At 47.6% G+C, this 15,836-nt stretch overlaps 1 protein-coding gene across 5 annotated transcripts in view; it reads right to left on the bottom strand.

The window, feature by feature from the left end:
• Positions 1–2,323: 2,323 nt before the first annotated feature.
• arhgap9 (Rho GTPase activating protein 9) overlaps positions 2,324–15,836 on the bottom strand; it is a 91,470-nt gene continuing 77,957 nt past the window's right edge. For all 5 annotated transcript variants that reach the window (XM_042330067.1, XM_042330063.1, XM_042330058.1 and 2 more), the window contains one exon: positions 2,324–3,254. In XM_042330067.1, the coding sequence (XP_042186001.1) occupies positions 3,062–3,254 (193 nt within the window). In that variant the 3' untranslated portion in view covers positions 2,324–3,061. The remainder of the gene's footprint in view (positions 3,255–15,836) is intronic.

Genomic DNA, 15,836 nt, shown 5'->3' with positions numbered 1-15,836 from the left:
ATGGAACACTGGTCACTTCAATAATGTTTACATACTGTTTTACCCACTTTATATGTGTATACTGTATTCTAGTCAAGACTCTTCCTATATAACTACTGCTGTACACACCTTTTCTATTCATATTTTGAAACAACAGTAGTAGGCTTGATTTCCAATAACGATGAGACAGCCTACATGGAGGAGGTGAGGGTTCTGGGAGTGAGGTGTCAGGAAAATAACCTCTGACTCAACGTCAACAAAACAAAGGAGATGATCGTGGACTTCAGGAAACAGTAGAGGGAACATCCCCCTATCCACATCGACAGGACAGTAGTGGAGAAGGTGGAAAGTTTTAAGTTCATCGGCGTACACATCACAGACAAACTGAATTGGTCCACCCACACAGACAGTGTGGTGAAGAAGGTGCAACAGGCCCTCTTCAACCTCAGGAGGCTGAAGAAATTTGGCTTGTCACCTAAAACCCTCACAAACTTTTACAGATGCATCCTGTTGGGCTGTATCACCGCCTGGTACGGCAACTGCACCGCACTCAACCACAGGACTCTCTAGAGGGTGGTGCGGTCTGCACAACACATCACCGGGGGCAAACTACCTGCCCTCCAGGACACCTACCCGATGTCACAGGAAGGCCAAAAAGATCATCAAGGATAACAACCACCCGAGCCACTGCCTGTTCACCCCACTATCATCCAGGTGGAGAGGTCAGTACAGGTGCATCAAAGCTGGGTCTGAGAGACTGAAAAACAGCTTCTATCTCAAGGCCATCAGACTGTTAAACAGCCATCACTAGCACAGAGAGGCTGCCGCCAACATACATACTTGAAATCATTGGCCACTTTAATAAATGGATCACTAGTCACTTTAATAATGTTTACATATCTTAAATTACTAATCTTGTATGTATATACTATACATTATTCTATACTATCTTAGTCTATGCTGCTCTGACATTGCTCCTCCATATATTTATATATTCTTAATTCCATTCCTTTACTTAGATTTGTGTGTATTAGGTATTTGTTGTGAAATTGTTAGATATTACTGCACTGTCGGAACTATTAGCATACACTCGCATTAACATCTGCTAAACTCTGTTCATCATATATGCATAGTCACTTTAACCATACCTACATGTACATACTACCTCAATCAGCCTGACTAACCGGTGTCTGTATGTAGCCTCACTACCTGTATGTAGCCTGTCTTTTTACTGTTGTTTTATTTCTTTACCTACCTATTGTTCACCTAATACCTTTTTTGCACTGTTGGTTAGAGCCTGTAAGTAAGCATTTCACTGTAAGGTCTACACCTGTTGTATTCGGCGCACATGACAAATAAACTTTGATTTGATAAACACGTGTCTGTGACCAGTAAAATTGTATTGTATTTTATACTGTCCATACTGCCTATACACACACCATCTTATAAAATTACTGCTGTACACACCTTTTATATTCATCTACTGTCCATACACACTATTATATACATATACTGTATAGATACACTTTACAAAACATTAAGAACACCTGCTCTTTCCATGACATACACTGACTGGCCAGGTGAATCAACATGAAAGCTATGATCCCTTATTGGTCACTTGTTAAATCCACTTCAATCAGCGTAGATGAATGGGAGGAGACGGGTTAAAGAAGGATTTTTAAGCCTTGAGATAATTGAGACATGGATTGGGTATGTGTGTCATTCAGAGGGTGAATGGGCATGGTAAAAGACGTGAGTACCTTTGAACGGGGTATGGTAGTAGGTGCCAGGTGCATCGGTTTTTGTCAAGAACTGCAACGCTGCTGGGTTTTTCACGCTCAACAGTTTCCCGTGTGTATCAAGAATGTTCCACCACCCAAAGGGCTGTCAGCCAACTTGATACAACTGTAGGAAGCATTGGAGTCAACATGGGCCAGCATCCCTGTGGAACGCTTTCAACACCTTGTAGAGTCCATGCTGCTCTGAAAAGGGGGTGGGAGGGGGGGTGCAACTCAATATTAGGAAGGTGTTCTTAATGTTTTGTACACTCAATGTACAGTATATTTATATTCCGGACTCGGACATTGCTCGTTCTGATATTTCTTCATTTACATTTTTTAGGGGGGATTTGTGTGTATTGTTAGGTATACTGCATGGTTGGAGCTAGAAACAGAAGCATTTCGCTACATCTGAGATAACATCTGCATAATATGTGTACGAAACCAATACAATTAGACTTGAGGTACATAATATAGGCATTCCATTGCTCTGTCATTATAACTGAACTAAGGTCGTTTTAAAGTCTGGATTCATTCTCCAGTCACGACACAAAGTCTGACAAGGATCACGTTTGAAAACTTCTCAATAACTTTATTGTAGACAGTTAATAGACAGTGGCACAAAGATTAAACAGCTTGGTGCTGCCGTTGTGTTTGGCGGAGGCGAGTTGGGCTGTAGTTGCTACTACACTACAACAGGAGATAAGGAAACATACTGTACATGATCCATATGGGCTTTTCCTCCAGTTCCCAGGTCTTTCTCCGTGCCGTGGGATGAGGTGAGTTAAGCTGGTGTTGATACCAGGGGGTGTAATGCAGTTCACCCACCTATGTTTTTACCACTAGTTGATACTACAGGGAGTAAGTAAGAAGAATGCGAGGAGAAGCTGGTGTCCCTTTCACAGCATGTCTGGTTCTGTCGGTTCTGGTCTCTGTGTTTGGCTCAGGTTGGGTTTGGGTGTTGGAGGATACAGTACCAGAGGGGTTGGGTCCAAAGATGGTTCAGGTCACTGAGTTGGGTTCAGGCTGGTTGGGATAGGCTTGGGTGGGCTCTAGACTGGGTCCTTGGGGCTGGGTGTGTTATAGGTTCGGTGTTCTGTGCTGACTGGATCCTTGGGGCTGGGTGTGTTGTAGGTTCGGTGTTCTGTGCTGACTGGGTACTTGGGGCTGGGTGAGTTCTAGGTTCGGTGTTCTGTGCTGACTGGGTCCTTGGGGCTGGGTCGGTTGTAGGTTCGGTGTTCTGTGCTGACTGGGTCCTTGGGGCTGGGTGGGTTGTAGGTTCGGTTTCCTAGGCTGAATGGATGTCAGAGGGATGTAAAGTTGCTGGGTCTGAAGATACGGTCAAACTCATTGAGAATGAGCTCCACGGCCTGGTTCTGGTAGACCATGTTGATGGCCATGTTAACATTGTCCCTCTCCGGACGCATCAGGGTGGGACCGAACACTATGCCGATGTTCTGGGTCGACATCCGGTTAGAGTCAGAATGTTCCATCACCCTGGGGGAGGGAGGGAGAGAAAGAGAGATAGATTACTGCTTATACAATATGGCTACAGGGTCTTTCTAAAGCGAATTAGCCTGACTCGTTCTGTGTCATTCCAGTGACCACCAATGACACACAGCTTCATCTCAGTGGTCACGGTTGAGAATCTGCTTGTCATTTTAATTATTCTTGTTGATTCACAGAGCAGCAGGACAGTGGCTACACTGGTGCTTATTTACGGGACATTGGTGTGTGCGTGTGTGTGTGTGTGTGTGTGTGTGTGTGGACACATACACAGGAATGGGTTAAAGCCACAGCATGAGGCATTCTTTTAAAAATGCCATTCCCACAGAGATCACAGGGGAGGAGGAGAGGAGGAGGAAAGGGGACAGATGAGAGAGAAAGGAGATGGGCAGAATGGTAATGAGGGGAGGGAGGAGGGAAGGGGAGAGGAGGTAAGGAAGAGAAGAGGAGGGAGATGGGTAGATTTATAGAGGAGAGAAGTAGATGGATTGATTTAAGGAGATGAGAAAATGAGAAGCAGAGAGAGAGGGAAATAGAGACACAGTGACAGACAGACAGACTCATAGGAAACACACACTAGCACTGACTCTTAGGTGACACACACTGGCACAAACATCAGACTCACGAACACAACACAGTATATTATTTTAGACCTGGGGACAGCAACATTTAAGTAGCAGAGCAGTACATGAAAAGTGATATTATTTTCGTTAACTTCTTCAAAATCCTAAATCCTTCACTCTTTCAACCTCATTGTCCTCTCTCAATTTTAACCCCCAGGTACCCTCAGCACTCGCTCGCCAATACTTCTTCACAATTTTCGTTCACATGCTGGATGACAACTGCTTGGAATGAGGGTACTCCTCCCTCTAGTGGTCATTCGTATAACATACTGCATTTTATTTTTCTCAGACAGTAAAAGCAGATTCTTAAACAACTGATGAACAACTGAAGGACATTCAGAACAATTGAAAGATGGTGAAATGGAATTAGATTGGAGTTAGATGGGTCAGGTGTTTGAGGGTACACTGGGTTAGATGGGTCAGGTGTTTGACGGTACACTGGGTTAGATGGGTCAGGTGTTTGAGGGTACACTGGGTTAGATGGGTCAGGTGTTTGAGGGTACACTGGGTAATGAGACAGAGGGTGTTTGAGGGTACACTGGGTAATGAGACAGAGGGTGTTTGAGGGTACACTGGGTAATGAGACAGAGGGTGTTTGAGGGTACACTGGGTAATGAGACAGAGGGTGTTTGAGGGTACACTGGGTTAGATGGGTCAGGTGTTTGAGGGTACACTGGGTTAGATGGGTCAGGTGTTTGAGGGTACACTGGGTTAGATGGGTCAGGTGTTTGAGGGTACACTGGGTTAGATGGGTCAGGTGTTTGAGGGTACACTGGGTTAGATGGGTCAGGTGTTTGAGGGTACACTGGGTTAGATGGGTCAGGTGTTTGAGGGTACACTGGGTTAGATGGGTCAGGTGTTTGAGGGTACACTGGGTAATGAGACAGAGGGTGTTTGAGGGTACACTGGGTAATGAGACAGAGGGTGTTTGAGGGTACACTGGGTAATGAGACAGAGGGTGTTTGAGGGTACACTGGGTATTGAGACAGAGGGTGTTTGAGGGTACACTGGGTATTGAGACAGAGGGTGTTTGAGGGTACACTGGGTAATGAGGGTTTTTGAGGGTACACTGGGCATTGTGATAGAGGGTTTTGAGGGTACACTGGGTATTGAGACAGAGGGTTGTTGAGGGTATACTGGGTATTGAGACAGAGGGTTGTTGAGGGTATACTGGGTATTGAGACAGAGGGTTGTTGAGGGTATACTGGGTATTGTGACAGAGGGTTGTTGAGGGTATACTGGGTATTGAGACAGAGGGTGTTTGAGGGTACACTGGGTATTGAGACAGAGGGTGTTTGAGGGTACACTGGGTATTGAGACAGAGGGTGTTTGAGGGTACACTGGGTAATGAGGGTTTTTGAGGGTACACTGGGCATTGTGATAGAGGGTTTTTGAGGGTACACTGGGTATTGAGACAGAGGGTTGTTGAGGGTACACTGGGTATTGAGACAGAGGGTTGTTGAGGGTATACTGGGTATTGTGACAGAGGGTTGTTGAGGGTACACTGGGTATTGAGACAGAGGGTTGTTGAGGGTACACTGGGTATTGACACAGAGGGTTGTTGAGGGTACACTGGGTATTGAGAGAGGGTGTTTGAGGGTACACTGGGTATTGAGACAGAGGGTGTTTGAGGGTACACTGGGTAATGAGGGTTTTTGAGGGTACACTGGGTATTGAGACAGAGGGTGTTTGAGGGTACACTGGGTAATGAGGGTTTTGAGGGTACACTGGGTATTGAGACAGAGGGTTGTTGATGGTATACTGGGTATTGAGACAGAGGGTTGTTGATGGTATACTGGGTATTGAGACAGAGGGTGTTTGAGGGTACACTGGGTAATGAGGGTTTTTGAGGGTACACTGGGTATTGAGACAGAGGGTTGTTGATGGTATACTGGGTATTGAGACAGAGGGTTGTTGAGGGTACACTGGGCATTGAGACAGAGGGTTGTTGAGGGTATACTGGGTATTGAGACAGAGGGTTGTTGAGGGTACACTGGGTAATGCGGGTTTTTGAGGGTACACTGGGTATTGAGACAGAGGGTGTTTGAGGGTACACTGGGTATTGAGACAGAGGGTTGTTGAGGGTACACTGGGTATTGAGACAGAGGGTGTTTGAGGGTACACTGGGTATTGAGACAGAGGGTTGTTGAGGGTACACTGGGTAATGAGGGTTGTTGAGGGTACACTGGGTATTGAGACAGAGGGTTGTTGAGGGTACACTGGGTATTGTGACAGAGGGTTGTTGAGGGTACACTGGGTAATGAGGGTTTTTGAGGGTACACTGGGCATTGTGATAGAGGGTTTTTGAGGGTACACTGGGTATTGAGACAGAGGGTTGTTGAGGGTACACTGGGCATTGTGACAGAGGGTTGTTGAGGGTACACTGGGCATTGTGACAGAGGGTTGTTGAGGGTACACTGGGTATTGAGACAGAGGGTGTTTGAGGGTACACTGGGTATTGAGACAGAGGGTTGTTGAGGGTACACTGGGTATTGAGACAGAGGGTGTTTGAGGGTACACTGGGTAATGAGAGTTGTTGAGGGTACACTGGGCATTGTGATAGAGGGTTGTTGAGGGTACACTGGGCATTGTGACAGAGGGTTGTTGAGGGTACACTGGGTATTGAGACAGAGGGTGTTTGAGGGTACACTGGGTATTGAGACAGAGGGTGTTTGAGGGTACACTGGGTATTGAGACAGAGGGTGTTTGAGGGTACACTGGGTAATGAGGGTTTTTGAGGGTACACTGGGCATTGTGATAGAGGGTTTTTGAGGGTACACTGGGTATTGAGACAGAGGGTTGTTGAGGGTATACTGGGTATTGAGACAGAGGGTTGTTGAGGGTATACTGGGTATTGAGACAGAGGGTTGTTGAGGGTATACTGGGTATTGTGACAGAGGGTTGTTGAGGGTATACTGGGTATTGAGACAGAGGGTGTTTGAGGGTACACTGGGTAATGAGGGTTTTTGAGGGTACACTGGGTATTGAGACAGAGGGTGTTTGAGGGTACACTGGGTATTGAGACAGAGGGTTGTTGAGGGTACACTGGGTATTGAGACAGAGGGTGTTTGAGGGTACACTGGGTATTGAGACAGAGGGTTGTTGAGGGTACACTGGGTAATGAGGGTTGTTGAGGGTACACTGGGTATTGAGACAGAGGGTTGTTGAGGGTACACTGGGTATTGAGACAGAGGGTTGTTGAGGGTATACTGGGTATTGAGACAGAGGGTTGTTGAGGGTATACTGGGTATTGAGACAGAGGGTTGTTGAGGGTATACTGGGTATTGTGACAGAGGGTTGTTGAGGGTATACTGGCTTTGAGACAGAGGGTTGTTGAGGGTATACTGGGTATTGTGACAGAGGGTTGTTGAGGGTATACTGGGTATTGAGACAGAGGGTTGTTGAGGGTATACTGGGTATTGAGACAGAGGGTGTTTGAGGGTACACTGGGTATTGAGACAGAGGGTGTTTGAGGGTACACTGGGTATTGAGACAGAGGGTGTTTGAGGGTACACTGGGTAATGAGGGTTTTTGAGGGTACACTGGGCATTGTGATAGAGGGTTTTTGAGGGTACACTGGGTATTGAGACAGAGGGTTGTTGAGGGTATACTGGGTATTGAGACAGAGGGTTGTTGAGGGTATACAGGGTATTGAGACAGAGGGTTGTTGAGGGTACACTGGGCATTGTGACAGAGGGTGTTTGAGGGTACACTGGGTATTGAGACAGAGGGTTGTTGAGGGTACACTGGGTATTGAGACAGAGGGTTGTTGAGGGTATACTGGGTATTGTGACAGAGGGTTGTTGAGGGTATACTGGGTATTGTGACAGAGGGTTGTTGAGGGTATACTGGGTATTGAGACAGAGGGTTGTTGAGGGTATACTGGGTATTGAGACAGAGGGTGTTTGAGGGTACACTGGGTATTGAGACAGAGGGTTGTTGAGGGTACACTGGGTATTGAGACAGAGGGTGTTTGAGGGTACACTGGGTATTGAGACAGAGGGTTTTTGAGGGTATACTGGGTATTGAGACAGAGGGTTGTTGAGGGTATACTGGGTATTGAGACAGAGGGTTGTTGAGGGTACACTGGGTAATGAGGGCTTTTGAGGGTACACTGGGCATTGTGACAGAGGGTTTTTGAGGGTACACTGGGTATTGAGACAGAGGGTGTTTGAGGGTACAATGGGTAATGAGGGTTTTTGAGGGTACACTGGGTATTGAGACAGAGGGTGTTTGAGGGTACACTGGGTATTGCGACAGAGGGTTGTTGAGGGTACACTGGGTAATGAGGGTTGTTGAGGGTACACTGGGTATTGAGACAGAGGGTTGTTGAGGGTACACTGGGTATTGAGACAGAGGGTTGTTGAGGGTATACTGGGTATTGAGACAGAGGGTTGTTGAGGGTATACTGGGTATTGTGACAGAGGGTTGTTGAGGGTATACTGGCTTTGAGACAGAGGGTTGTTGAGGGTATACTGGGTATTGTGACAGAGGGTTGTTGAGGGTATACTGGGTATTGAGACAGAGGGTTGTTGAGGGTATACTGGGTATTGAGACAGAGGGTGTTTGAGGGTACACTGGGTATTGAGACAGAGGGTGTTTGAGGGTACACTGGGTATTGAGACAGATGGTGTTTGAGGGTACACTGGGTAATGAGGGTTTTGAGGGTACACTGGGCATTGTGATAGAGGGTTTTGAGGGTAAACTGGGTATTGAGACAGAGGGTTGTTGAGGGTATACTGGGTATTGTGACAGAGGGTTGTTGAGGGTACACTGGGCATTGTGACAGAGGGTTGTTGAGGGTACACTGGGTATTGAGACAGAGGGTGTTTGAGGGTACACTGGGTATTGAGACAGAGGGTGTTTGAGGGTACACTGGGTATTGAGACAGAGGGTGTTTGAGGGTACACTGGGTAATGAGGGTTTTGAGGGTACACTGGGCATTGTGACAGAGGGTTGTTGAGGGTACACTGGGTATTGAGACAGAGGGTTGTTGAGGGTATACTGGGTATTGTGACAGAGGGTTGTTGAGGGTATACTGGGTATTGTGACAGAGGGTTCTGAGGGTATACTGGGTATTGAGACAGAGGGTGTTTGAGGGTACACTGGGTATTGAGACAGAGGGTGTTTGAGGGTACACTGGGTATTGAGACAGAGGGTTTTTGAGGGTATACTGGGTATTGAGACAGAGGGTTGTTGAGGGTATACTGGGTATTGAGACAGAGGGTTGTTGAGGGTACACTGGGTAATGAGGGCTTTTGAGGGTACACTGGGTAATGAGGGTTTTTGAGGGTACACTGGGTATTGAGACAGAGGGTGTTTGAGGGTACACTGGGTATTGAGACAGAGGGTTGTTGAGGGTACACTGGGTATTGAGACAGAGGGTGTTTGAGGGTACACTGGGTATTGTGACAGAGGGTTGTTGAGGGTACACTGGGTAATGAGGGTTTTGAGGGTACACTGGGTATTGTGACAGAGGGTTGTTGAGGGTACACTGGGTAATGAGGGTTTTGAGGGTACACTGGGCATTGTGATAGAGGGTTTTTGAGGGTACACTGGGTATTGAGACAGAGGGTTGTTGAGGGTATACTGGGTATTGTGACAGAGGGTTGTTGAGGGTACACTGGGCATTGTGACAGAGGGTTGTTGAGGGTACACTGGGTATTGAGACAGAGGGTGTTTGAGGGTACACTGGGTATTGAGACAGAGGGTGTTTGAGGGTACACTGGGTATTGAGACAGAGGGTGTTTGAGGGTACACTGGGCATTGTGATAGAGGGTTTTTGAGGGTACACTGGGTATTGAGACAGAGGGTTGTTGAGGGTATACTGGGTATTGAGACAGAGGGTTGTTGAGGGTATACTGGGTATTGAGACAGAGGGTTGTTGAGGGTACACTGGGTAATGAGGGTTTTTGAGGGTACACTGGGCATTGTGATAGAGGGTTTTTGAGGGTACACTGGGTATTGAGACAGAGGGTTGTTGAGGGTATACTGGGTATTGAGACAGAGGGTTGTTGAGGGTATACAGGGTATTGAGACAGAGGGTTGTTGAGGGTACACTGGGCATTGTGACAGAGGGTGTGTTGAGGGTACACTGGGTATTGAGACAGAGGGTTGTTGAGGGTACACTGGGTATTGAGACAGAGGGTTGTTGAGGGTATACTGGGTATTGAGACAGAGGGTTGTTGAGGGTATACTGGGTATTGAGACAGAGGGTTGTTGAGGGTATACTGGGTATTGAGACAGAGGGTTGTTGAGGGTATACTGGGTATTGAGACAGAGGGTGTTTGAGGGTACACTGGGTATTGAGACAGAGGGTTGTTGAGGGTACACTGGGTATTGAGACAGAGGGTGTTTGAGGGTACACTGGGTATTGAGACAGAGGGTTGTTGAGGGTACACTGGGTAATGAGGGTTGTTGAGGGTACACTGGGTATTGAGACAGAGGGTTGTTGAGGGTATACTGGCTTTGAGACAGAGGGTTGTTGAGGGTATACTGGGTATTGTGACAGAGGGTTGTTGAGGGTATACTGGGTATTGAGACAGAGGGTGTTTGAGGGTACACTGGGTATTGAGACAGAGGGTGTTTGAGGGTACACTGGGTATTGAGACAGAGGGTGTTTGAGGGTACACTGGGTAATGAGGGTTTTTGAGGGTACACTGGGCATTGTGATAGAGGGTTTTGAGGGTAAACTGGGTATTGAGACAGAGGGTTGTTGAGGGTATACTGGGTATTGTGACAGAGGGTTGTTGAGGGTACACTGGGCATTGTGACAGAGGGTTGTTGAGGGTACACTGGGTATTGAGACAGAGGGTGTTTGAGGGTACACTGGGTATTGAGACAGAGGGTGTTTGAGGGTACACTGGGTATTGAGGGTGTTTGAGGGTACACTGGGTAATGAGGGTTTTTGAGGGTACACTGGGCATTGTGATAGAGGGTTTTTGAGGGTACACTGGGTATTGAGACAGAGGGTTGTTGAGGGTATACTGGGTATTGAGACAGAGGGTTGTTGAGGGTATACTGGGTATTGTGACAGAGGGTTGTTGAGGGTACACTGGGCATTGTGACAGAGGGTTGTTGAGGGTACACTGGGTATTGAGACAGAGGGTGTTTGAGGGTACACTGGGTAATGAGGGTTTTTGAGGGTACACTGGGCATTGTGATAGAGGGTTTTTGAGGGTACACTGGGTATTGAGACAGAGGGTTGTTGAGGGTATACTGGGTATTGAGACAGAGGGTTGTTGAGGGTACACTGGGCATTGTGACAGAGGGTTGTTGAGGGTACACTGGGTATTGAGACAGAGGGTTGTTGAGGGTATACTGGGTATTGAGACAGAGGGTTGTTGAGGGTATACTGGGTATTGTGACAGAGGGTTGTTGAGGGTACACTGGGCATTGTGACAGAGGGTTGTTGAGGGTACACTGGGTATTGAGACAGAGGGTGTTTGAGGGTACACTGGGTATTGAGACAGAGGGTGTTTGAGGGTACACTGGGTAATGAGGGTTTTTGAGGGTACACTGGGTAATGAGGGTTTTGAGGGTACACTGGGCATTGTGATAGAGGGTTTTTGAGGGTACACTGGGTATTGAGACAGAGGGTTGTTGAGGGTATACTGGGTATTGAGACAGAGGGTTGTTGAGGGTACACTGGGCATTGTGACAGAGGGTTGTTGAGGGTACACTGGGTATTGAGACAGAGGGTTGTTGAGGGTATACTGGGTATTGAGACAGAGGGTTGTTGAGGGTATACTGGGTATTGTGACAGAGGGTTGTTGAGGGTACACTGGGCATTGAGACAGAGGGTTGTTGAGGGTACACTGGGTATTGAGACAGAGGGTGTTTGAGGGTACACTGGGTATTGAGACAGAGGGTGTTTGAGGGTACACTGGGTATTGAGACAGAGGGTGTTTGAGGGTACACTGGGTAATGAGGGTTTTTGAGGGTACACTGGGCATTGTGATAGAGGGTTTTGAGGGTACACTGGGTATTGAGACAGAGGGTTGTTGAGGGTATACTGGGTATTGAGACAGAGGGTTGTTGAGGGTATACTGGGTATTGTGACAGAGGGTTGTTGAGGGTACACTGGGCATTGTGACAGAGGGTTGTTGAGGGTACACTGGGTATTGAGACAGAGGGTTGTTGAGGGTATACTGGGTATTGAGACAGAGGGTTGTTGAGGGTATACTGGGTATTGAGACAGAGGGTGTTTGAGGGTACACTGGGTATTGAGACAGAGGGTGTTTGAGGGTACACTGGGTAATGAGGGTTTTTGAGGGTACACTGGGCATTGTGATAGAGGGTTTTTGAGGGTACACTGGGTATTGAGACAGAGGGTTGTTGAGGGTATACTGGGTATTGAGACAGAGGGTTGTTGAGGGTACACTGGGCATTGTGACAGAGGGTTGTTGAGGGTACACTGGGTATTGAGACAGAGGGTTGTTGAGGGTATACTGGGTATTGAGACAGAGGGTTGTTGAGGGTATACTGGGTATTGAGACAGAGGGTTGTTGAGGGTATACTGGGTATTGTGACAGAGGGTTGTTGAGGGTATACTGGGTATTGTGACAGAGGGTTCTGAGGGTATACTGGGTATTGAGACAGAGGGTGTTTGAGGGTACACTGGGTATTGAGACAGAGGGTTGTTGAGGGTACACTGGGTATTGAGACAGAGGGTTGTTGAGGGTATACTGGGTATTGTGACAGAGGGTTGTTGAGGGTATACTGGGTATTGTGACAGAGGGTTGTTGAGGGTATACTGGGTATTGTGACAGAGGGTTGTTGAGGGTATACTGGGTATTGAGACAGAGGGTTGTTGAGGGTATACTGGGTATTGAGACAGAGGGTGTTTGAGGGTACACTGGGTATTGAGACAGAGGGTGTTTGAGGGTACACTGGGTATTGAGACAGAGGGTGTTTGAGGGTACACTGGGTAATGAGGGTTTTGAGGGTACACTGGCAATTGTGATAGAGGGTTTTGAGGGTACACTGGGTATTGAGACAGAGGGTTGTTGAGGGTATACTGGGTATTGAGACAGAGGGTTGTTGAGGGTATACTGGGTATTGAGACAGAGGGTTGTTGAGGGTATACTGGGTATTGAGACAGAGGGTTGTTGAGGGTACACTGGGTAATGAGGGGTTTTTGAGGGTACACTGGGCATTGTGACAGAGGGTTTTGAGGGTACACTGGGTATTGAGACAGAGGGTGTTTGAGGGTACACTGGGTAGACAGGGGTTTTTGAGGGTACACTGGGTATTGAGACAGAGGGTGTTTGAGGGTACACTGGGTATTGAGACAGAGGGTTGTTGAGGGTACACTGGGTAATGAGGGTTGTTGAGGGTACACTGGGTATTGAGACAGAGGGTTGTTGAGGGTACACTGGGTATTGAGACAGAGGGTTGTTGAGGGTATACTGGGTATTGAGACAGAGGGTTGTTGAGGGTATACTGGGTATTGAGACAGAGGGTTGTTGAGGGTATACTGGCTTTGAGACAGAGGGTTGTTGAGGGTATACTGGGTATTGTGACAGAGGGTTGTTGAGGGTATACTGGGTATTGAGACAGAGGGTTGTTGAGGGTATACTGGGTATTGAGACAGAGGGTGTTTGAGGGTACACTGGGTATTGAGACAGAGGGTGTTTGAGGGTACACTGGGTATTGAGACAGATGGGTGTTGAGGGTACACTGGGTAATGAGGGTTTTGAGGGTACACTGGGCATTGTGACAGAGGGTTTTTGAGGGTAAACTGGGTATTGAGACAGAGGGTTGTTGAGGGTATACTGGGTATTGAGACAGAGGGTTGTTGAGGGTACACTGGGCATTGTGACAGAGGGTTGTTGAGGGTACACTGGGTATTGAGACAGAGGGTGTTTGAGGGTACACTGGGTATTGAGACAGAGGGTGTTTGAGGGTACACTGGGTATTGAGACAGAGGGTGTTTGAGGGTACACTGGGTAATGAGGGTTTTTGAGGGTACACTGGGCATTGTGACAGAGGGTTTTTGAGGGTACACTGGGTATTGAGACAGAGGGTTGTTGAGGGTATACTGGGTATTGAGACAGAGGGTTGTTGAGGGTATACTGGGTATTGAGACAGAGGGTTGTTGAGGGTACACTGGGCATTGAGACAGAGGGTTGTTGAGGGTACACTGGGTATTGAGACAGAGGGTTGTTGAGGGTATACTGGGTATTGTGACAGAGGGTTGTTGAGGGTATACTGGGTATTGAGACAGAGGGTTTTGAGGGTATACTGGGTATTGAGACAGAGGGTGTTTGAGGGTACACTGGGTATTGAGACAGAGGGTGTTTGAGGGTACACTGGGTATTGAGACAGAGGGTTTTGAGGGTATACTGGGTATTGAGACAGAGGGTTGTTGAGGGTATACTGGGTATTGAGACAGAGGGTTGTTGAGGGTACACTGGGTAATGAGGGCTTTGAGGGTACACTGGGTAATGAGGGTTTTGAGGGTACACTGGGTATTGAGACAGAGGGTGTTTGAGGGTACACTGGGTATTGAGACAGAGGGTTGTTGAGGGTACACTGGGTATTGAGACAGAGGGTGTTTGAGGGTACACTGGGTATTGTGACAGAGGGTTGTTGAGGGTACACTGGGTAATGAGAGGGTTTTGAGGGTACACTGGGTATTGTGACAGAGGGTTGTTGAGGGTACACTGGGTAATGAGGGTTTTTGAGGGTACACTGGGCATTGTGATAGAGGGTTTTGAGGGTACACTGGGTATTGAGACAGAGGGTTGTTGAGGGTATACTGGGTATTGTGACAGAGGGTTGTTGAGGGTACACTGGGCATTGTGACAGAGGGTTGTTGAGGGTACACTGGGTATTGAGACAGAGGGTGTTTGAGGGTACACTGGGTATTGAGACAGAGGGTGTTTGAGGGTACACTGGGTATTGAGACAGAGGGTGTTTGAGGGTACACTGGGTATTGAGACAGAGGGTTTTGAGGGTACACTGGGTATTGAGACAGAGGGTTGTTGAGGGTATACTGGGTATTGAGACAGAGGGTTGTTGAGGGTATACTGGGTATTGAGACAGAGGGTTGTTGAGGGTACACTGGGTAACAGAGGGTTTTGAGGGTACACTGGGCATTGTGACAGAGGGTTTTGAGGGTACACTGGGTATTGAGACAGAGGGTTGTTGAGGGTATACTGGGTATTGAGACAGAGGGTTGTTGAGGGTATACTGGGTATTGAGACAGAGGGTGTTTGAGGGTACACTGGGTATTGAGACAGAGGGTTGTTGAGGGTACACTGGGTAATGAGGGTTTTGAGGGTACACTGGGCATTGTGATAGAGGGTTTTTGAGGGTACACTGGGTATTGAGACAGAGGGTTGTTGAGGGTATACTGGGTATTGAGACAGAGGGTTGTTGAGGGTATACTGGGTATTGAGACAGAGGGTTGTTGAGGGTACACTGGGCATTGTGACAGAGGGTGTTTGAGGGTACACTGGGTATTGAGACAGAGGGTTGTTGAGGGTACACTGGGTATTGAGACAGAGGGTTGTTGAGGGTATACTGGGTATTGAGACAGAGGGTTGTTGAGGGTATACTGGGTATTGAGACAGAGGGTTGTTGAGGGTATACTGGGTATTGAGACAGAGGGTTGTTGAGGGTATACTGGGTATTGAGACAGAGGGTGTTTGAGGGTACACTGGGTATTGAGACAGAGGGTTGTTGAGGGTACACTGGGTATTGAGACAGAGGGTGTTTGAGGGTACACTGGGTATTGAGACAGAGGGTTGTTGAGGGTACACTGGGTAATGAGGGTTGTTGAGGGTACACTGGGTATTGAGACAGAGGGTTGTTGAGGGTATACTGGCTTTGAGACAGAGGGTTGTTGAGGGTATACTGGGTATTGTGACAGAGGGTTGTTGAGGGTATACTGGGTATTGAGACAGAGGGTGTTTGAGGGTACACTGGGTATTGAGACAGAGGG

The sequence above is a fragment of the Oncorhynchus tshawytscha genome, linkage group LG02, assembly GCF_018296145.1.
Source record: "Oncorhynchus tshawytscha isolate Ot180627B linkage group LG02, Otsh_v2.0, whole genome shotgun sequence".
Classification (NCBI taxonomy): Eukaryota; Metazoa; Chordata; class Actinopteri; order Salmoniformes; family Salmonidae; genus Oncorhynchus; species Oncorhynchus tshawytscha.
Note: the sequence above shows the minus strand (reverse complement) of the source record. Positions and strands in the feature narration are given on the sequence as shown.